Source organism: Peromyscus eremicus, chromosome X (genome assembly GCF_949786415.1).
Source record: "Peromyscus eremicus chromosome X, PerEre_H2_v1, whole genome shotgun sequence".
Taxonomy (NCBI): domain Eukaryota; kingdom Metazoa; phylum Chordata; class Mammalia; order Rodentia; family Cricetidae; genus Peromyscus; species Peromyscus eremicus.
In genome coordinates this window covers 53,529,217-53,553,051 of record NC_081439.1, presented here as the reverse complement: position 1 = coordinate 53,553,051, position 23,835 = coordinate 53,529,217, and the positions used below count along the sequence as shown (strand labels likewise).

At 40.4% G+C, this 23,835-nt stretch overlaps 1 protein-coding gene across 1 annotated transcript; it reads right to left on the bottom strand.

Annotated features, from left to right (window-relative positions):
* Positions 1-2,055: 2,055 nt before the first annotated feature.
* Yipf6 (Yip1 domain family member 6) lies at positions 2,056-9,631 on the bottom strand. The gene is made up of 7 exons (XM_059251175.1): positions 9,104-9,631; positions 7,360-7,488; positions 7,060-7,138; positions 6,445-6,487; positions 4,391-4,516; positions 3,633-3,790; positions 2,056-2,389 (listed from the first exon to the last, which is right to left on the bottom strand). The coding sequence occupies exons 1-7, from the start codon at positions 9,158-9,160 to the stop codon at positions 2,274-2,276; spliced, it is 708 nt and encodes a 235-aa protein (XP_059107158.1). The 5' UTR covers positions 9,161-9,631; the 3' UTR covers positions 2,056-2,273.
* Positions 9,632-23,835: the final 14,204 nt, after the last annotated feature.

Here is a 23,835-nt window from a genome sequence, read left to right as displayed (position 1 = left end):
TTTCTAGAATCAACCACAATTGCAGCAAACCAGGAAAAGCTATATTACAACTTCCAGACTCAGGACTTCACATGTCACAGAAAGCAACAGACTTTTTGCACATATTAAAAATAATTATACCTTTTGATTATTCAATTCTAGAAACAGGTAATTAATCCTCCAGTTTATCCACTTTTTTTTTCTTGGCAATGCCAAGGATTGAACCAAGAGTACTATGCATGCCTGGCAAATGCTCTACCACTGAACTATACTCCCAGTCCTACATTTCAACTACATAATACTATTTATCAATTCGCCCAAGAGCAACAGATTAACACTCACAGGATCAAGCTGCCTTATATCCAATGTGTTTAACCCTCCAAATCCCCGGAAATTGTGGCCTTAGGAATTTCAGAGTAAATGTTTCACCTGAGTAAAATCCAGTAAAGACTAAATCTCCTTTGAGAAATATGGTTCCTTCTTCATTATCGTAATTACTTGGGAAGACTACAAAACAACAACTTAGGAAAGATATTTGAGTGGAAAGAGACAACTTATGACAAATCTCAAAAATCAGGGTCAGCTTCAAATCTTTCCTTTACTAATTCAAGAGTGAAACACTATATTCATCTTCACGGGGTTTATAATTTAAAAGATAAATTACAGTGAATTCAAAAAATACCCCCAAACCTTTAGAAAAGCCTAGACAGAGAGGACAAATTCAGTAATGCTTTGTAACTCATCCCATGAACCCATTTGGCCTAGTGTTGCTCATTTGGTTACTCTGAGAATGGGAAAAATTACGTTTTTAGAATCATATATTTATATGAAGGTAGTCTTTAAATACAAAATCAATAAATACTTAAATTCTACGATAAAGAAAAAACACGGAATAAGAAATTCCTATCTCTGTAAGTAACTGCATATTTACAATGAATGTTCTCTGACTCCTCATCATTGTCTATTAGCTCTTCAATTGAAACACAGAAGGCAACAGTTCTTACCATCTTACAGCAGTCCTCTTTAGCTGAGAACCAGCCTGTCTCACGTGTTCTGCTCCCTGAAAAGACTTCACACTTGTGTGCGTAAGGATCTGAGAGTACAGGTAGGTGCTCATGTGCAAAATGTACATATCTAAAGGGAGCTAACTAGGTTTACAAATAAAGTCTACAACACAAAATAAATTGCTATTCCCCAGCCAAAAACAAACAAATAAAACAAAACTCTCTATATATATAAAAAGAAAAAACTGCTGAGCCCACTACAGGAAGGGCAGCAGCTGTAAACTCAACTTACCCTTTGTCATGTTACATAAACGACCTTGTTACCTAGGCTCCGGAACACTAAATTCTGTGTCGATTTGGTTAAATGCACATTTCTGATGTAGCCTTCCTTTCTAGTCTGATGCTGGACCACACAAAATAATGAATACGTCCTTTTAACTATGTAATATGTAACCTATACCTTAAAAGGTGCTCACATGACAATAAGCATTATAAACCACAAACCTAGATTTCTGTCTTCTTTGCTACTTAGAAAAGCTCAAACATTGGACCACCGAGAACTTCAGTCAAAGGAAAGTTGCATGTTTAACTGCTAGTATTGTATATTCAGGATGTAGGAGAAAGATTAAAAACTAGAGTGCTAGCCGAGGTACTGTTACACATGACAGAAAAGTAACTATACAAAAATAATTTTGTATTAGATGTCATTTGCTTAAAAACAAACAAGCAAACAAACCAAGTATAGCACTACCTCTGATCAAAATGTGAAAATTAATTAATGCATGTTTTTTCCTCCCATGTCTATAAACCTTGTTCATAACCTGTCTTTGCTTTCTCAAGTTTGGGAGAGAAAAGAAAAAGAAAATGGATACAAACTATTACTACTTATGAAAAGAGGCATATTCTAATAGTCATAAGGCAATGTGTTTAAGAGCTGCACCTGAACAAATATGCTCCAAGCTGCAGATAGTCACCAACCCTTTTTAATTTGTAGAGTGGACCCACTTGCTCCTCGCATCTCTGGCTGTCACCCTAATGGACCACAGTAACTTCATCATGCCGTAGGGAGGCATTTTACCATGCGTGGTATGCACATGTATTTGAAAGAAATAACAGTAAGAGGGAAAGGACAGCCTTGCAAATATCAGTTCCTTACATAAATGACAACAGTGCTACGTGGCTCCCTTTTAATAGCTCAAGAATTGAACAAGAGAGTGGGGAGGCTGTTGTTGGTCTACTGTTCAGGTGAGCCTTCAGTTCACTGGTTTTGACTGTCTGTATCCAGATTTACTATGGAGTGAACGTGAGTATCATCCAACTGATCACGAAGTAGAATAAAAAGACCGGATACACAGCGAGAGCTTTGCGGTTTGGAGGCTGGCTGTCAGCAAGAAAAGCTGTTGATGCTAAAGAAAACAAAAAGGAGTATTTTATATAATCATGGTACCAGAACTACTAATATTTATCAGACTCCAATGTGACTGGCATAATCTGGAACACAGAAGTACACTAAAAGTTCAGTTTTATCTGTGGCTCCTGAGAGAATAATACCTCAAGTTCAGTTAAAGGGCAGGAATGTATGGCTGAGTGGCAGAGTACTTGCTTAGCATGGACAAGGCCCTAAACAACAACACACACAAGCAGAGTTCACACATCTGTCATCTTCCAATAGCCCAGGGCAGCATCTTTCAAATACTAAAGCTTCAAAAGTTTTTGACTATTTTGGATAGAAATCCTTCTTAAGCAGATTTCTTGGCCTTTTGTGGAAAGTTACTGAACTATGCTTATGGCAGGTTTAAATATGTGTATGGTTATTTGCTCCTATACTAAATGATCTCATATTACTTCCTTTATTTTTGTGAATTAATTTGGGGGGGGGAGAATCCTGTTCTGTTACTGTTGCTGTTGTCATTTTTTTTTCCAAACAAGGTCTTATATAACCCAGGTTTGCCTTGAACATACTATGTAGCTGAAGTTGACTTTGAACTCATAATCCTCTTGCTGCTACCTCTCAAGTGCTGGGAATATAGGCCTACAAGTTATCAGCTATCTTTAAAGTGCTATTCTGTCCATCCAAGAAAAGCCTACTCATCTTCTTACTTATGAAGAATAACCCCTATAGGTTAGGCAGAGTGCAGGTCTGTGATCCCAACAATTTGGGAGGCACAGGCAGGAGGATTATGAGTTCAAGGCCAGCCTGAGTGACATAGAGAGATCCTGTCTCAAAAAAAACGTGGTTATGTACAGCTTTTTGCTCTGTTCTGTGGTACAGAGGCTTGAACCAGGGCCCATAAATGCTAAGTGAGCACTCTACCATAACTACTACTATATTCCCAATCTCATTTTAGAAGTTTTATTCTGAGACAGGGTATTGCTAACTGTCTAATCTGGCCTTGAACTTGCAATCTTCTTGCCTCAATCTTTAAAGTAGCTGGGATTATAAGTGCACACCACCATGCCCAGTGACTTTCTACATCTTCTAAGTTCAGATGTCCAGCTCACATAACATGGACACCTTCAATACTTACTTAGAACAGCAGGTTCTATGGCTGCTACATTTATTTGACAGCAGAACTTCATTGTTCATAATCTGCTCTTCATCTTTAACCCATGTTTTTATCTACTCTGGTACTATAGATACATACTCACCAGCCACAGACCAGGCGAACATCACCACCACCACAAAAAGCCGAATCATGAAGTTTATTGGTCCCTGTCCTGCCAAAAGCACCAGACGGCAAACTAGCATTGCAACAGTCAAAGGAAGTATGCAGTATCCCAGCACGCACAGGCTCTGAAAGAAAGAACTACAAACAACACACATCCACAGATCATAAGTCTCACTGAGTGGTACAGGACACATCTTATTGTACAGATGGCTCATAGATTCAATGGACCATTGCCTCCTTCCTGCTATCCTATCTATCTACACCTTTATGTTGATGGTAATTTCATGAGACTAGCCCCCTGTATCATATACTTTCACTTTCTCTATACTCTTCCTGTTCTCCTCTTAGGCCCCTTAATAGTCAATTTTCTAATATCAAATGATCTACTCTAATTCTCAGAGATCTCCCATTGATTCTCTATTGTGGTTATTAATCTATTCTAGTTAGAGACCAATTTGAGAATGTGCTTTACCATAGGTTCCCCCCAAATGTATGTATCTTCTTAAAGTAAATTTGTTTCTAACTTCAAGGTTTAGAGAGAAAATCTGAAGCTCATCACTGAACTCCAAAATTTATTTCGATTGAGTTGTTGCTCTATTCTAATGGGATTAAGGGAACTTTTTATTTGCTACTTAAGTCCAATTTTCTTAAAAAAAAATATCCAAATAGCACTGTTCCCCTAAAATCTACGATGTGCTACCTAGCAAAGAGGGAAAAGGTGCATATAATGATACTCACATGTTTCCACCAAGAAGTTTGGAATTCAGTGTGATAGTGACTGCTCCAAACCAGACAACAACGAAAACTTCAGCAAACTGCGGTCCTCCATCTTTTTCCCCATCCACAGAACTCTTCTGTAGCATCCTAAAAACAACACGAAAACTACGTAACCTTTTATACAAAGCAACAAAAACATGCATTCTTACCAGATTGCTATGGCATACCTCATCTGAACATCTGTAATGTGTACTTTGTACTGTAAGGAAAATACCAATAAAATCTGGCAAGGTTTTATTTAAAATTCAAATGCCAAAGGACTATAAAGAGTGCTGTGCTTTGAACTTTCTGGAATGTTTAACTGGCTTACTAAAAGCCTCTCTGTTCAAGCATAAGTTATTGAACTTAAGAGCCAAACATTGCTCACAAACATGAGATATTTTGTTGCTGTTGTTTACATAACATGTAAAATAGCTTTAAATTTAATTTGTCAGTATTTTTAAGTTGGGATGCTACACTTAAGACTACGTATTTCTGAAGATGGGTGATGTGCATCACAATCCCAACAAAGGAGATTGAGGCAGAATGCTCTTGAGTTAAAAGAATGTACCTTTCTAGTAAGGATTAGCTCAGTGATAGAGAAAGTATCTACCTACCATGCACGAGGCTCTGGGTTACATTCCCAAAACAAAACAAAAAGGAATCTGTATTTATGGGTTCATGTGCCAAGTGAGATTTTTTTTTCATACTGGGCCTCTGAGATTCCAACATAGTATCGGGTGTAGCTGCCATAGCAATAAGGGCCTCCCAGTCACCAGATCAGTACTCTGTGTGTTTGGATTACTTTTCTACTTTCTACTTTTGTTAGCAAATCTCAGTGTTTGTTTGCTTGCTTGTTTTTTAAACAAGGTCTGCTTGTGTGGCCTAGGCTGGGCTTTGTTATCTTCCTGCCTTAGCTTCTTGAGCGCCAGGATTATAGGCACCATGCTCAGCTATGAATTTGCAATTCTTAACTTAAGGTTTTAGCCTACACGCTCAGTAATAGAAACAGTTTTTAAACTTATTTAGTTGCTGATTTTTAAAAATCAGAATATAAATATCATTACTAAAGGACTTTGCTTTGGAACTGAGTAAATATTGAACTATCACCTAACTATTCTGTGTCTAAGAATTTAATAGATGTAAAATGTTTTGGATCCTGGACTTAGAACACTTGGTATGTTTTCCCTGAAGAATAATTAAAATAAAACAAGTTCATAACTTCTTATTACATAGGACAGAGAATTTACATATTAAGTTTTTTTTTTTTCTGGAGCTGAGGACCAAACCCAGGGCCTTGTGCTTGCTAGGCAAGCGCTCTACCACTGAGTTAAATCCCCAACCCCAATATTAAGTCTTGTCTGGTTATACTAACTGCCAATATGAGGATTTTGTATTGTATGGCTATGTGTATTCCATTCCAAATCCTGACCATCAGGTGCAAAGAGTGTGCTGGCACTCTGTTGTCTGGAACCCCTATCACTTGAGCATGGTAGGGTGAAAAGAATATTAACTAATCTGGAAGGCAGGTGACTCAGACACTGATCCTGGTTCTTTCACTAGGCATGCCACTCAATTTCATCTTAGGACTACAGTGTTCTCTGCAAATAAGTGAAGTGAAACTACCTAAGCTCTAAGGTTAATCTTTAAAACTAATGAAAATACATACATAGTTTTTCAAGAGTTTTTAACATATATCCTTTCAAGGCACTGAACTGGTTCCCTTCATATGATTACTAAAAGTACAAGAAAGTAATACTGCATTATGATCTAAATGAATACATGATAAATTGAAATTCTAAAAATTATAGTGTGGTGGTGCATACTCGTAACAATAGCACTCAAGAGGCAGAGGCAGGGGAAACACAAATTTGAGACAAACCTGAGCTACACAGAAAGTTCTGGGATAGTGTGAGCTACATAGTACAACCCTGTCTTTTTTAGGAGGTCCTAAAGGCCTAGTAAAATTTTTCCTTAATTCTAGAACTCCATCAAAAAAGTCTAGTTCAAATGAGGAAGGAAATGTAAATACTTACAAGGCAAGTGTCACGCAGAGTATTAATGGCCCCCACAAATCCCCTACAAGGAAAGAAAAGACAGGCCTGCTAAGACAGAAACGTGCCATATTTCCTACCTTCGTCCTAATACTTACCGCTCACTCTTAGAATCAAAGCAGTAAGTTTTAGCTAAGCTTTCCCAACCTTTCTGTCCCCATGCCTGTTTTCACCGTACCCTTTAAGGTTTGCTCCCTTCATGAGTCACAAATTACCCTTTCTTCATCTCCTAATCCCTACTCCAGCACATTAAGAGCTATGGACAATCTGTCCCCTAAATGTACAAAATCTCCAAAGCAAAACTTCTGTCTGTGACTTCAGGGCCCAGAGGGAATCTGAAGCTCATCAAAGGACTTGAGAGAGAATCACCTCAAATTCCCAACTACTGCCAAATTACGTTACCATGCTCAGCTGTGAGCATTTTTGAGGTTCGTATTTACTGATGAACTGAATACAATGAGCCAAGCCTTTCATTTATATAACTGTTTCTTCCTGTAAAACAACATCAGATTTATTACATTTGCCTTTGCTTTATAAAGCAGTACTGATAAGGTACCAATGATATGAAGCAAGTCCTCAAAAACCTCATATACTCACAATCTCTTAACAAAGCGTTACTTTTCCTTGGATATAAAACGTGCATAAATTTCTTCCCCACAGCTTTTAGATCACGCATCTGAAAGACAAAAATAACTTGATGTACTGTAATGATTAAAGTTACCAAGAAGTTCCCTCCATTTGCTAAAAAGACTGAAACAACTCACTCTCAAAGAGAGAACCTTAAATTTCAATAGATCAATTACCTTAAAAACCAAAGAGCCAAACCAAACTATTTCAAAATATTAGTAGTATTTACTCCCATAACACTGAAGGAGTTTCTCAACTAGTCTAACTTACGATGGTATGGCGAACAGATTCATTTAATGTGGAGTTGTCAAGTTCTCGAGCACGAGCTCTCACAGGAATAGTAATCTCTCCTTCTATTGGGATGTCTTGTGAAATTGATATATCAGAAAGGCCTGCGAACTGAGAAAAGATGGGAGGAAGAAAATTAAGCTTATAACAGACCGCAAAGTATCTCAAATACATCACCATTTTCTAGAGTTGGGACTTTATATTTCATTTGGGTTTTGCATAGTAGTTAAAAGTAAATGTTAGCTCAACAGACATTAAGTAATACAGTTAATTCTCAAACACTCCTTTTAATTAAAGGTGATGAAATATAACGAAAAATACTGAAAGTACATACTAGACACTTGCCCTCAAATATTTAGTTTTTTAAAGCGTAAGTTCCAGGCCAGCCGGGTCAACACAGTTACGACCCTGTCCATACGTACTTATGTATGTACATACATACATATATACATAATAGGCTTCACAGATGGGGAAGCAGTCTGGAGGAAAGAGAAACTAAAAACAGGTAGGTTGCCTGTAACTATGTCACAGTAAAAATAATGTTTACATTAGTTTATGTACTTGTCACTATTCTGTGATGAGTTTCATCATTTTCCAAATGAGTAAACTGGGGTTTAGAGTGCTTTTACTCAAGGTCACACCTGATCCATAAGATGACCCAATTACTTTGTCCCTTCAGCACTGGGGATTGGACCCATAGGGCCTTGCACACGCAAAACAAGCACTCTACCACTTAGCTACACCCCCAGACCCAGTACACTCGAACAGTTTCATTCCTGGTGCCTGAAATACTGTCTGGAACACAGCAGATGCTCAATAAATACTTGCTGAATGAAGAGATGAACAAATGAAGCTACTAAGAAGTAGAGTCAGAACCAGAACCAAGTTCACTTGCCTCTCACTTCAATTCTCTACTGTTAAGCTGCCAATTTTAAAAAAAAAAAAAAGGAATCATTTATTGAGCAAACACTATATAAGCAAATACTGCTGGGAGGAAGAACATCAGGGCGGAACACTGACTTCCTTATAGTCCTCCCTTCATGGCCTTGATTGTATTAGGCACTTCATATAAGTTATGCCATTTTATCTTCCTGAAAACTCTTAAAGGCAGATACTTTCATTTTAGTTCAAGAGATAAACACCCTCTATAGAAATGAATTGCTTAAACTCACACAAGCTTCATTGTGAATGGACTCTAGCCCACGTAAGTTTAACTGTAAAGCCTGTGTTCTTAAATAGTATGCGCTGTGGCTTTGACTCTAAGTGTCCCGAAGGGGATGACAACGACCTGGAAATAATAATTAGCCTACGAGGGTCACTGACAAGTGAAGATTCAAGTTACAAGCAATAAAATGACAACGTCCTGTGGGAAGCAGTTTCTCATTACTTCTGGAGTACTTCACAATGGCTGGTGACACGTCTTGATAAAATGACAGTGATAGGAAAGATACTTCAGAAAGCACTCAAAGCTCAGCATTGAACAAAATGTAGAGGACAAGGAATCCCTAGTGTGGAAGGGCATGAGAGATTTCACGAAAAGGCGTAGAAGGATCGCGGAGGGAGGGGAACGGCAATTAACTGCAAGAGCAGGTGCTGTGGGATTGCAGCAGCAAAGGCCTGCAGGGCCAGGGAGCTCTAGCTCGCTCAAGCTACAATCCGTCCCCGACTTCCATTCGGGGAGTTCTGCCTCACTCTGGGTCCCTTCTGTCACAGTACCCTAGCTCACCAAAGGCCTAGGCGTCGCTGTCTCGGGCTCTCCAGGAGCTTCCTCGGCTTCCGCCATCTTGACACACCTTCGTCCTGGTCGTTCCCATGCGCCTTTGCGAAACCGGAGACGTGGAGAACAAGGCTAGGCAGCGCGCTGTCGCGTGGAGAAGGCGTCACCGCAGGCGCCTGAGGTTGGCTGCTGCAGAGCGGGGGCCCGCCCCTGTGGTCCGGCAGCCTCTGGGCTCGAAGCCGAGCTCCTCGTTGCTCGTTTTGGGGGGCCGGTACCGCTAGATGGCGCTCCGGCTTTCACGTCCTCTACCAGCGCAGGCTCGTCTCCCCGAAGCGCCCAGCGGGGCCCAGAGGAGTCCAGCCGAACGCAGCCGAACACGAGCCCAGAGTCCGATTTTAGCCGAGCACAGTCGAGCCCAGCGGCGAACAGCCGAACCTAGTCGAGCACAGCCGAGCACAGCAACGCACAACCGAACCTACCCGAACGCATCTGAGCACAGCAGTTCACAGCCGACCACACTCGAGCTCAGAAGCTCCCAGACGAGCTCAAGGGCGCACAGCCGAAGGTAGCCGAGCACAGCCGAACACAGCCGAGCACAGTAGCGAATGGTCGAACGCGGCCGAGCACAGCCGAGTCCCGCGGTGCACAGTCGAACATAGCCGAGAACAGCCGAGCCCAGCAGCGCACAGCCGAACATAGCCGAACGCATCCGAGCACAACAGGTCACAGCCGAACACACTCGAGCCCCAGCCGAACCTAGGAGAGCACTGCCGAGCCCAGCGGCGCACAGCCGAACATAGCCGAGCACAGCGGCACCCAACCGAAAGCAGTCGAGTCCAGCCGAGCGCTGCCGAGCCCAGCGGCGCCCAGTCAAACCCAGCTGAACTCAGCCGAACCTAGCTAGCGACATAGACTATTCCACCAGCGCGGCTGCCGAACTAACCGGTGCCCAGTCCATCCTAGAGGAACACAGCTGAGCCAAGACGTACCCAGCCAGGACCAGCTGAAAGCAGCTGAGACTAACAGCGTTTGACAGGGCCAGTTCATAGGGAGTGGCTCTAAAGTGCCAGTCTCCGTGTACCCACAACTGGACTCCCTTCTAGGGGAAAAGCAAAAGGCCTTCAACTTCAAGCTGAAGAACCTGAGCCTCCTGACCAGGGGCTCCCTCTACTGCCGCCCCTGACCTACTAGTTCCCTGAGCTTCTTAGCCAGCTTCCATCTTTTTTAAGTTCTTAAACATCTGTACTGTCTTCCCACCGATCCTGCAAAAATTTCTCCTTTATCCCCTGTGGAATGAGAGAACTTCACTGACCTAACTTTCCAATCCCACTACAACTTTGAAGTTGCGTAGCTATTTGGGGGCATGTACTAAAAATGTCCTTGGTCAGTAGTGGTGCCTGGTTGGGTGGTGGGGAGGGAGTTAGCTACTGTAACCTAAAAAGAAAAAAAAAAAAAAGCCCCTGCCCAAACCAACTTTGACCCCCTACCTCATCTCCTAAATTCAAGGTGTTTCTGACTCTGGCTTGCTCTGGTTCACCTCCTGCCCCCGGCTTAAATGAGGTCAAACAAGACAGCCATTGTTGATACTGTCCCATTTTAGGTATTTGACCAAGAGGGGTAGGAAATGGCTGAAAGGCTCTGATTTATATTTTTGGATAGGTAGTTCAGGAAGGAGCCCAAATAGTAAATGAAGGAGAAGATATGTAGATTATGGAAAAACAAAACTCCCCAGAATAAGCTTTGGTGGATGGCTATTATTTATTTTACTTAAATGTTAGTACCATAATTCTCCTTCAAACTAAGTAAGTTTTCAGTACTTAAACAAATACTCATGGAAGTGATAACAGCATTTAGGCTTTGCCAGGGCTGTGGTGCTTGCTTGTAATCCCAGAGGCAGGAGGATTATTGTAACTTGGAGGTCAGTCTAGTGCATATAGAAAATTTCAGGCCAGTCACGGCTACCTGGCACCTTGTCTTAACAAATGTTTTAGGCTAGTTGATACAAACTCCTATTTTAATTACAGGAAAATATCATATGCAGGGCATGATAGCCCAAGCCAGCCGGTAACATATCATTAAGAGGTAGAGGCAGGAAGATCAGGAGTAAAAGATCATCCTGGGATCCATAGAGAGACCAGTGTCAAAAACTAATTGTAACAACAAAATACTTTATACAAGTCAAAGTCAGCCTGGGCCTCCCATCCTAATCCCTCCTCCTGCTCTCATTCACCCTGTCTCCCACACTTAGCCACTCAAGTCTCTTCCCACTTCCACTGATAACTTCATTTCCTCACCAGCCTCCAAAATTATTTCAGACTATCAGTGCTCCTTTTTTCTCAGTTAGTTAAGGGGGTACAGGTCTGGTGTGATGCTTTGAGTTGACAAAAGGAAGGCTGTGGATGAAGAGGGTGGCATAAGAGCTCTAAAAGTAGACACTTTTTGTTTCTCATCAAAATGTAAGCTCCCCAAAGTACTAAATTAACTGGGTATTCTATGTCAATTTTTTTTATTTTGAGACAGGATGGCTTATTCAGGCTGGCCTCAAACTCCTTATGTAAGTGGGGATGGTCTCAAACTGCTGACTCTTCTTTCTCCAGCTCCTGAGTGCTAACAGGTGTGGGTCACTACATCCTTCTGCAGTGCTGCAGATTAGATGGAGGGCAGGGCCTCGAGCATGCTAGTCACGTGCTCTATTAAGTGCTGCATTCCCAGTACTCAGTGTTCTTTACTGTGCGTCCAGTCTTTGCTTTCTGTCGGAATATGGCCACCTGTGATGCAGTAGGATTTGTAGGGCATGCACAAGTTGCTTAGAAACTTTGCAAGTGCTGGAAGTCAGGTGAATATTTCATCTAACCAAGTACAGAGAAGTTTATTGGTTCTGTATTTTGAGACAATGTAACTATAAAATTAATCTGAAAAATATGAGGAAATATTTTCTTAGAAAATAATAGTTGGGGCTGAAGAGATGGCTCAGTGGTTAAGAGCACTGGCTGCTCTTCCAGAGGTCCTGAGTTCAATTCCCAGCAACCACATGGTGGCTCACAACCTCCTGTAATGAGATCTGGTGCCCTCTTCTGGCCTACAAGGACACATGCAGGCAGAACACTGTATGTATAATAAATAAATAAATCTTAAAAAAAGAAAATAATAGTTATAATTGAAGTCAGAAACCAGGCGTGGTGGCACACTTGTAATCTCAACACTCAGAACGTGGAGGTCTCAGAACATGGAGGTAGGAGTTCAAGACTATCCTCAACTCCATAGGGACTACATAGGAACTTTGAGGCCAGCCTGAGCTACAAGAGACCATGTCTCAAACACAAATCAAAGGCAGGCATGGGTGTGTATTTCTGGAAGCCTAACACTTAAGAGACTGAAACAAGAGACCAGTCTAGGCAACATAATAAGATAGTCTCAAAAAAAAGAGTAAAATTGACTCAGAAAGATAGTAGGAAATTTGATTAGAACAAAATTTTGTAAGAAAGAATTTAAATATATAAAAGGCAATATACACAACCATTTGTATTATATGATACCATGTGGACTAAAAACTACATGCTGTAGATATATATTTTCTATATCCATAAACTTCAATATTCATGAACTACTCAAGCAGACTGACTAAACCAGTAACTGCCTCTGGGGAAAGGAACTGGGTATGGTTAGACTTTCGCTGGAGGACTGGTCTAGTGTCTAACCTGTAGAACTATTCATTATATGTCCTTCAATAGATTTTGGTTCTTTATTTTTTTCTCCTTTTTTTCATGTAGTATCAGACTGGCCTCAAAGTCCCTGTGTAGCACTCACAATCCTCTTGCCTCAGCCTTCTGAATGCTAGGACTACAGGAGTGGAACACAGCACTTAGCCAGTTTGAAATTTTTACTATATATGCATATGAGTTTTTTTTGAAAACTGCCAAAAATATAATCTCCCTTCCTGTTCTGGTTAATTTTATGTCAACTTGACACAAGCTAGAGTCATCAGGGAGGAAGGAGTCTAAATAGAGAAAATGCCTCCATAAAATCCAGCTTACAGCACTTTCCTAATTAGTGATTGATGGGGGAAGGCCCAGCCCATTGTGGTGGTACCATCGCTGGGAAGGTGATCCTGGGTTCTGTAAGAAAGCAGGCTGAGCCGGGTGATGGTGGCTCACGCCTTTAATCCTAGCACTCGGGAGGCAGAGCCAGGCAGATCTCTGTGAGTTCGAAGCCAGCCTGGTCTACAGGGCGAGATCCAGAACAGGCACCAAAACTACACAGAGAAACCCTGTCTCGAAAAACCAAAAAGAAAAAAAGAAAAAAAAAAAAAAAGAAAAGAAAACAGGCTGAGCAAGCCATGGGAAGCAAGCCAGTAAGCAGCTCCCCTCCATGGCCTCTGCAACAGCTCCTGCCTCCAGGATCCTGCCCTGTTTGAATTCCTGTCCTGATTTCCTTCAATGATGAACAGCAATGCTGAAGTATAAGCCAAATAAACCCTTTTCTCTCCAACTTGCTTTTTTGGGCATGGTGTTTTGTTGTAGCAAAAGAAACCCTAAGACACATCCAACCCCTAAAGTGTTGGACCAAAGTGTTTTCCCAATATGTTCATTCAAGCCTTCAAAACAAGATAATTCCTACATTCTATAAATGTTCCCAAAGAAAAGGAATGTTTACAAATTTATTTCAGAAACCTAAGGTAACTATGGTCTCAAGTCTGACAAGAATATAATTTTAAAAGTTTATCAGTCTCTCATTTTAATATATGCATAATACTTTACAGTATTAGGAAAAAAGTCTGGCAGAAAGATAAAGCAATAAACAGACAGAGTTTGTATGTGTGTGTGCATCCAGATACACATGTACATGCAAGTGTGTGTGCACGTGCAAGTGCATGTATTGAGGCCAGAAGTGAATGTAGGTGTCATCTTCAATCACTCTCCACCTTATTTTGAGAAACGGTATCTCATTAAACCTGGAGCTCATTGATTCAGCTTGTCTGCTTGGTGAATGAGTTCTAGGGATCCACCTTCCCTGGCCCAAGCTGTCCATTTCTGGGTCCGTGGCTCTGTGTTGAACTCCATGCCTCCTGTTGCCATCAGGGGCCACCAACTGCCCTGAGTCTGAACCACCACATGGGGCCAGGCTGGAGCCCAGAGAACAAGCTGCTGCTGGGCCCATCCGTATCTGAGGCCTGTGCTACCACCTTTGCAATGGCGACAACTGGCCCCAAGCTGGTGCAGATGATCACATCGGGGTCCGTGGTCCTGCAGCAGCTGGGGTCTGTGTGGATGCCCATTGCCTTTGGTACCACAGGGGCCCATGCAAACCATGTGTTCAACTGTGTGTCCAAGTAGGAGGGCCTTGCTAAGCTGGCCCCACACCTCACTGGCCTATAGTGACCTGCCCCACCCCCTCACAGGAGAGCTGACCATGAACCTTCCCAGTCCTGGGATAACAAACACTGACGACCCCAGCATGGGAAAGCTGGCCTTACCCCCTAATAGGAGAGCTGCTCTCCACACCTGGGAAAGCTCACCTCACCTAAGAGGAGTGGTTCCAGCAGCCTGGAGTGACCAACTCAGCCTCCACCAGGCACACCTCCAGGGCTTGGAGTAGGCACACCTCAACATCTATCCCATCTGTGACCTGCTGGAGTGTGTGAAGGGACTGGTCCTGTGGAACCCTAACCTCAGGATCTCCATGACTCGGGAGAACAGCAGGATATCTGAGAGGAATGTTGGTAAGGGTCCAATACTGATAGTGTACCAAAGCCAGAGGCCTTGAACCTGACCAACAACTCATTACACAATGAACATTTGTAAGTAAAGCTGTTTGAACAAAAGGGTATGCTGCATGATACACAGCAGCTCCCAATGCCACTAAGATGGATGAAGAGGCGATGGAGAGGCGGGAAAGATGGAGGAGTGAAATGGTTTTCTTTTATTATTATTGTTGTGGTTGTTGTTGTTTATTTTTAGCCTTGTTTTTATTCTTTTTTAGCTTTTCTTTTCAGAGACCACTACAAAAGGAAGAGGGGGATACAGAGGGACTGGGAGATGAGTGGGATTGGGGTGCATGATGTGAAATTCCCAAAGAATCAATAAAAAAAATCATGGAACTCTCAATAGAGTAGCAGATATTTGCTTTTTTAAATCCATAAAACTATGTTCATAAACTTAACATGTGTCCTCGTTTAATTTTATAGCAAAGAAATCATTTTCTAATGGCTTGCAATGAGGTTTTTTAGACTTACATATTTCATAATCATATATATATGTTATTATACATTTATACATATTAAATTTCTTTAATTCTATTTCAAAGTTAGTTTCCTTTATTATACATTTTATTTTGAGACAGGGTGTCACTAAGTTGCCCAGGCTGGAAGTTAACTTACTCTATAGTCATGGAAGACCTTGAATTTGGGATCCTCCTGCCTCAGCCTCCAAAGTAAGCTATAATTACAGGCCTATGCCACCAGACCTGACACCCAACATTAATTTTATTGCAATACTTTACTATGAAAAAAATATGTGGAAAAGTGGAAAGGAACAAGATAAAATATGTCAATGCAATTAAGTCCCATATAAACCGCACTTAAATTTCACCATTAGCATTCATCAGTGCTGTAGATAATGCTCTTGTACACTGGTTTAATAAAATGCTGATTGGCCAGTAGCCAGGCAGGAAGTATAGGCCAGGCGAACAGACTAAAGGAATGCTGGGAAGAGGAAGGGCAAAGGAGGAGACACTAGCCAGACAAAGAGGAAGCAAGATGACAAGGCAGAACTGAGAAAAGGTACCAAGCCAAGTGGCTAAACATGAATAAGAATTATGGGTTAATTTAAGTGTAAGAGCTAGTCAGTAATAAGCCTGAGCTGGCCGAGCAGTTATAATTAATATAAGCTTCTGAATGATTATTTTATAAGCAGGCTGTGGTTCCACAGGGCCGGGAGGGACTGGAGAAAACTTTCAACTACACTTCTGCTTTTTTTTTTTTTTATCAGATATTAACCATCTATCAATCCATCAGTCCATTGACCTATCTCTAAGTTTGTTTTCTATACCTTTCAAAGTAAGTTGCAGAAATTGCTATACATTACTCCTAAGCACATTAGCATGTATTATTTTCAAAATATAAGGCTGGTCTCATGGTGCAGACCTACAATTTCAGAAGAAGGGATTCTGAGGCAGAAGGATCTCGAGTTGAAGGCCAGCCTGGGCCTGTCTCAAAAGGGAAAAGGGACCATGAGGATATAGATCAATAGTAAAGCACTTGTCTGGCATAAGAGAGGCCCTGGATTCAGTTTCTAGTATTGCAGACACACAAACACATTATATAAAGTACATATTCGTAGATTGGCATGTAAAGACACTTATATTAAACGTGAAAATACTGCTTATAAAAACACAATATAGGGTCTGGAAAGATGACCCAGCAATTAAGAGCACTTTGCACTTAGAGGACCTGAGTTCTGTTCCCAGCACCCGCATAGTGGCTAACAACCATCTAGTATAACTCTAGTTCTAAGGAATCTATAGGTCGTGGATGCATGTGGTGTCCTTACACACAAGAAGGCAAAACACTCATGCACATAAAATAAAAGTAAATTCTTTAAAAAACATTGTGTAGATTTAAGGATCCATGATCACATAGAAATTTAATTTCCTAGCTGATATCCATTTCCCCTTGCTTTTGCCAGCAGAATTATATTCCCATTTAGTTTGGCAATGCATTTAGAACCATGCAATGAATCACAACTAATTGAAGTCAGTTGTAACAATCATGTTACCTAGTTTCTCAGCTTCTTTTTCCAACAGGGATGATCATATATGATTCAGTCCCAGCTAAAGAGAACAAAACGATTCATGTAGGAAGGCTTCTGGGAAATCTTTTACTTTGCTTAATAGAAGAGAAAAACTCAGCTTGCATAATTTGGCTTCTGTCAAATTTTTATTTTGAATAACAACATGTGTGGAGAATAACAACCATTCTGTAAACCAAGAGAAGACAGAGGTAAGTCAAAGTTTATCCTTTAAGGATATTCTTTGCATGTTCTTTATAACTGGAAGGAAAAAACAAGGCAAAAGATTTAGATCTGATACAATTATCAAGGCCAAGAACCTGTGAATAGGTAGGTCATAGGCCCAAGAGAAGAAAACACTTTTGCTATTCTGCTAAATGGACATAATATTAAACTGACTTCTCATGACTTATCTCATAGATTAATGCATCATCTCTCAGTCCTCATCAGAGAAGCTTCTCCTTGCAGTAAATGGCAATTAACAGAGACACACACACACCCCAACAAACCTGTCAAGGGACAGAAAATAAGAGACTATGCTCAGCACTAAATGGGACATCTATGCCATACCCCTCCTCCCAAGGCTCAGAGATCATCATGGCAGAGGACCTGGGAAGATTATAAGAGCCAGAGCCAGTGGATATGTATAAAGCAATAGTGTTTGGGGGATGCAACAGGGCAGTTGCACATATGAACTTGACAACATTCACAAGACCCACACAAGCTGAAGCCAGACAAATTTTTAGTGCGGTGGGGGATGAACCTGAAGTCCCACCCCTAGCTGAAGAACTATTGGCAGTAGAGAGCTGCCAGACTAGGGAGAGTCAATTTTCTTTAAGGATTTGGCCCCTAGTAGGCTGACTACTGTAAGTAGGTGACCCTGAACCTAAGTGTATGTGGGCAGCACAAATTAGACTTGATGGGTTTAAAAAATAAAAATTACACAAAGTTGGGTGGGTAGGGAGGGTGGAGCTGGGAGGAGTTTTAGGGTGAATATGATCAAAATATATTGTATAAAATTCTCAAAGAAATAAAAATATTTTTAAAAAATCAATAACATAAATTCTTATGAAAACAATAAGAATATATTCACTTAAAATACAAATATAGGGGTTAGGAGTGTAGCTACATAATACTGTGATAGTATAGCATGTGCTAGGTCCCAGGTTCCATCCCTAATGCCATGGACAAATTTAATGAGGATATAGTATTATTAATACAGTTCAGATGAATGTATGAGAAAGTAGTAAAGCCCTAAAAATATAGTTAAATATATTTTACTGAGTTGGAATACTGTATATTCTTGGTCTTTCTGTACAGAGCAGAGCCCCAAACAGGGATTTCATGTACATTTGCTACTGTGATGTGATCCCATACAACAGAAGTAGGGGAGAGAGAAGAGCCAAGCAGAAAAAGAAGGGAAGTCATTAGATAAGTATGTTTTCTCCCTGGGCTGCACACCATCTCCTTATCATTTCACTATGTTTGAAAACTTAAATTTCTCTGTTCTTATTGTAGTTTATGTTTTAGTTGTCCCCCAAAGGACCATGCGCTGAAGCCTTGCCCAGCTGTGGCACTACTGGGAGGTGATATAACATTTAGGAAGTGGGTTCTAGTAGAAACGAATTCCAGTGAGAGAAGAATTCTACAGGGAGCAGGTGGGATTGCTGAGAATCAGAGGTTGGCTACAAATCCTCTGGAATAGCACTGTGCTAGCTGAGTCAAGCTGCCCGGGGAGGAACAGTAGAAATTGCAAGGGAAGTGCTGTTCCGCACATAAAATGGACCTGCAGCATCAGAAGACACTAATGTACAGTACAGGGTTCAAGGGACTTCCAAGGGAGGAATAATCTCTCACCCCTACACACACACACACACACACACACACACACACACACACACACACACACCAGAACCAATGTAATACAGAGGCTGCAAAGATCAATGGCTCCCACTCACTCCTTCCCAACACAACACCAAGCAGAATCTGCTAGAGGCAGAGAGATCTGAGAACTTCACTTTTCTTCTCTGTATTTCTGCTAGTAATTCACTTTATGAGCGTTCTTTTTATTTCTTATTTTCTACTATTTAATATTCACTGTTGTACATGTATCTCATGGTAATTTTAATTGTTTGTATATTGCTCAGTTAGATTTTAGGGCTGCTTCCCCCCACTCTACTGTAAGACATTCTATTCTAGACTCTTCAGCCACATCTCATATAGTCCCTCTCTTAGTTGTATGCCATTTTGCCTTCTGTGATCTTTATCTTCTCCTCTTTGTACTCCATTTTCATTTTTTATGAAAAGCGTCTTTATTTGTATTTGATGTGCATGACTGTTTTGCTTGCATGTATGTCTGTTGCACCACATATATGCTTGGTGCACAGAGAGTCCAGAAGAGGGCATTGGATTCCCTGGAACTGGAATTACAGACATTGTGAGCTAAGTAGACAGGGCTCTTAGCCACTAGGCATCTCTCCAGTTCCTCTTTTTACTTCCTAACTACAGTCTTTCATACCTTAAACGATATTTAACATCTGTGGTCTCTTAATGGCATCTCAACTCTCTCCTCCAAGCTACTTTACTCCCCTCATTTTTTTCTTTTCCAAGTTGATCAAATACTCAATTCTATGATTATCCACCATACTTCTCTCCTACATTTACTCTTACTAACTAAAATCATAACATCATTGGTTGTTTATCCTCAGCAGTTATTTTTTTTAAAAAGGAGGCAATATTGTCAAAAAGATAGTACAACATTTTCACAGTGAAAATATCAAGGAGCTATGGTTGTTCTTGCAGTTAATATTCTACTCAGAGACTAATATAAAGTTTACATCGGACACCCTGAGCTCCTGGATTAAGGAACTATTTTTGAACAACACACTCAACTCTACTATATCCAAGTCTCAAATTGACATTGCAAATACTTTAACTGAAGGAACATAGATGATAAAAAACAAAACAAAAACAAACAAACAAACAAAACAATTCACGAAATGATATCAAATGCCAAAATCCCAATTCAGTAACATAAGAAAACATGAAAAACTAAGACTATATAATTCCTCAAAACTTGCAAATTCATTGGCATCTAACAAATTAGATGAAACTCCAGAGAGAACTCAAAAGAATAATTTTATATATATTCAAAGATATCAAATAAACAAAGCACTGGGTCAAGAACACAAACAGCTGAATAAATAAAATAAGGAAGGCAGCTGGGCGTGGTGGGCACACCTTTAATCCTAGCACTCAAGAGGCAGAGACAGGTAGATCTCTGTGAGTTCAAAGCCTGGTCTACAGAGCAAGATCCAGGACAGCCAGGGCTACACAACAGAGTGAAACCATGTCTTGAAAAACAACAAAACAAAACAAACAAACAAACAAAAAAAAAAACAAGAAGGCAATGGGAGATATAAAGAGGATAATTCAGGGCTGGTGAGATGGCTCAGAGGTTAAGAGCACTGGTTGTTCTTCCAGAGGTCCTGAGTTCAATTCCCAGCAACCACATGGTAGCTCACAACCATCTATAATGAGATCTGGTGCCTTCTTCTAGTGTGTAAGCATACACACAGAATACTGTATACATAATAAATAAAATCTAAAAAAAGAGGAATTCAACAGAAAGATATAAATCTGTAGAAAAACAATCTAAAAATGCTGGGAATAAAAAACATTAAATTAAATTAAAAAAAAAATCTCCGTGTAAAGTCTCAGCAACATAATGAATCAAGCAAAGGACAGAATGTCTGAGCTTGAAAATAAAGTAGAAGAACTGAACAATCCAAGAAGGACAAAAATAAAGTAATAAGATGGTAAAAATGAGAATTCCAAGACATACCTTGCATTACAAAAAAGCCAAATCTACAGGTCATGGGCATAAAGGGAGAAGAATCTCATCCATTAGCATAAAAATATTTCCAGAGGATGCTGCAAGCCACAAAAATATATGAGGTAGGATTTCAGCTGATTATGACAAGCTAATACCTGGAAGAAGCCAAGGGCCTTCCAGAGGTTGAGCTGAGGCTCAAGGAATCTTGGTGATATTGGCTTTTGATTATTAGCTGTTTCTTACTATGAATTTCTCATGTGCTATTGTAGCTTTTCCATCATTCTTTGGGCACAAATTCCCCTATACTAAAGGAACATTTAGATAACCTTCTGAGCAGTATCACAGTCAGGATTCCTAATTTCAGGCCTTTCTGTCATTATTGGCATTAGCAGCATCCGGCCAGGACCACCCCCTGATGGACGAAAGTATCTTATCAGAGATACCTCTGTACTCTCTAAGAACAGACTTAAGCATCCAGACTATCTGTTTGAGAAGGCCTGGCGGATGTGCTAATTAAGCTTAACTTTCTCCTTTCCAAAGTCTTATCTCTAGTTTTAGATTCACCCTTAACAATTAACTCAGAACTACTAAAGGGTTCCAACTTACAGGTACATCTAGCTATGATGGAAGTTGCCTAGCCAAGTTGCTTAGCGACCAAGCACACTTACCAGAAACGGCAGGAGCAGAGATAGCTTGGAGAGAAAAGGGCCAAAGGGATAAAAGGTAGTTTTATTTTCAGAGAGAGAAGATGGAGAAGAGAAAAGAGAATGGAAGAACTAGATGGGTAAGAACTTGAGAGGAACAAACTGAGATGGGGAAGAACTAGATTGAAGGGCTAAAAGAGAGTACTAGAGGAACGAGATGGAAGATGAGGAAGAGCCAGATGGGGAAGAACAAGATGAGAAAGAAGGAGATGGGAGAGGAGCTAAGATGGGAAGGAACTAGATGGATGAGAACCTAGATAGGGCAGAACTAAGACAAGAGAATTAAGATAGAACTTAGAGGACAGCAGAGAAAGGTAGAGAGAAATCAGACAAGAAAGGAGCTAGGCATGAGAGCAGAATCGAAGCAGTGCAGAGAAAATACTTACTCAGAAGAGTAAAGTGTATGGGCTAAAGAGTTTCATGTATGTAGATTCATTTCATATCATCAAAGATTAGATTAAGAGCTGGTTGTAGATTCTTCCTGGACCCTGGGAGAGGACTATCGAGGGGCAGGACACCCATAGTCCTTGTTAAGAGGAATTATAATAGAAAATCTCCCAGACTTAGGAAAAGAGATGCCAATTCAGATACAGGAGTCATTTAGGTGACCAACTAGAAAGACCAGAAAAGAGCCTCCTCTCGTTGTATATGTATATACTACATATACAGAACTAAGAAAATATACTGAAAGCAGCAAGGAAGAAGTACCAAGTCATGTAAGAATATGGGCCCATCAGAATAACAGCAGATTATTCAATGAAAACTTTTTATTTATTTATTTATTTATTTATTTATTTATTTATTTATTTATTTATCTATCTATCTATCTATCTATCTATCTATTTATTTATTTATTTATTTATTTATTTATTTGGAGCTGACGACCCAACCCAGGGCCTTACACTTGCTAGGCAAGCACTCTACCACTGAGCTAAATCCCCAACCCTCAATGAAAACTTTAAAAGCCTGGAGGGCCTGGGCAGGGTCTAAAAGACAACCACTGCCAACCCAGACACTATAACCAGCAAAGATATCTGTCATACTGAAGGAAAAATACAAAACATTCCATGATAAAATATAAGCCAAAGGAACTTAGCAGCACTAAGTCAGCTTTACAGAATATACTTTAAAGGATCCTTCAGACTGAAGAGAAAAACAAATTCACCCATGAGGCCACAGGAAAGAATAAACCACGCTACAATTATAGTTTAAAATGAGAGGAAAGGGGGGGGGATTTCTTTACAAAATCAACAAAGAGACAGGAATCAATCCACACCTTTAAATAATATCTCGAAATATTAATTTTCTCAATTCTCTAATCAAAAGACACAGACACAGATCAGCTCAAAAAAAAAAAAAAAAAAAAAAAACACAACCAAACTCCGGAAACCAATTATTTGCTGCCTCCATCCAAGGAACACATCTCGTCTCTAAAGATGACACCACTTCAGAGTAAAGGCATGGAAAGGGATGTTTTGCACAGATGGATCTAGGAAACAAGCAAGTGCCACTATTGTAGTATATGACAGTGAGAAGTTAAAGCCAAAATAGTGAGAAAAGATAAAGAAGGTCACCTCATACTGATGAAGGGAACAACCAATCAAAAGAACATTATGATTCTAAACATATATGTCACAAACACCAGTGTACCCAATTTTATAAAAGAAATACTACTGGAAGTAAAGTCACAGATTAACTACAACACCATAGTAGTGGATGACTTTAATATCCTGTGCTCACAAACTGACAGATCATACCTTAAAAATGGAGAAATAGGCTACATGGCATCATAGATCAAATAGACTTAAGTATCTACAGAACAACCCATCCAAACACTGGAAAACACACATTTTTTTTTCTCAGCAGCCCCTGGACCTTTCTCTCAAATAGAACAAATGCTAGGACACAGAGCAAGTGTCAGCAAATAAGGAAAAATTAAAATAGTTGCTTGTATTCTATCTGATCACAAATCAACAGCCAGAGAAGCCTTAGAAAAAAATTCCTACATGTATGTTTGTGCACCATGTGTGTGCAAGACCCTTGGGGGCCAGGAAAGAGAGTCAGATCCCCAGGGACTGGAGTTGAAGGTGGTTATGAGCCACCACGTGGGTGCTGGGGATTAAACCTAGGTCCTCTGGAAGGATAGTCAGTGCTCTTAACCACTGAACCATCTCTCCAGCTAGGGAATTTTTATTTTTGTATGGTATTGAAGATCAAACCCAAGGTCTCATTCATGGTGAGCAAACACTTTTTGACTGAGATATACTTCTAGCCCCACTTTAATTTTTATTTACGTTTACATTAACAAAAAGAGAAACAGCCTAATGAAGTGAGTAAGTACAACATTCTCGAGTCAGGACATCAAGATTAAAAAAATCAATTCATCATCAGTAAATCATGGGATTTTCATCAAGTCAC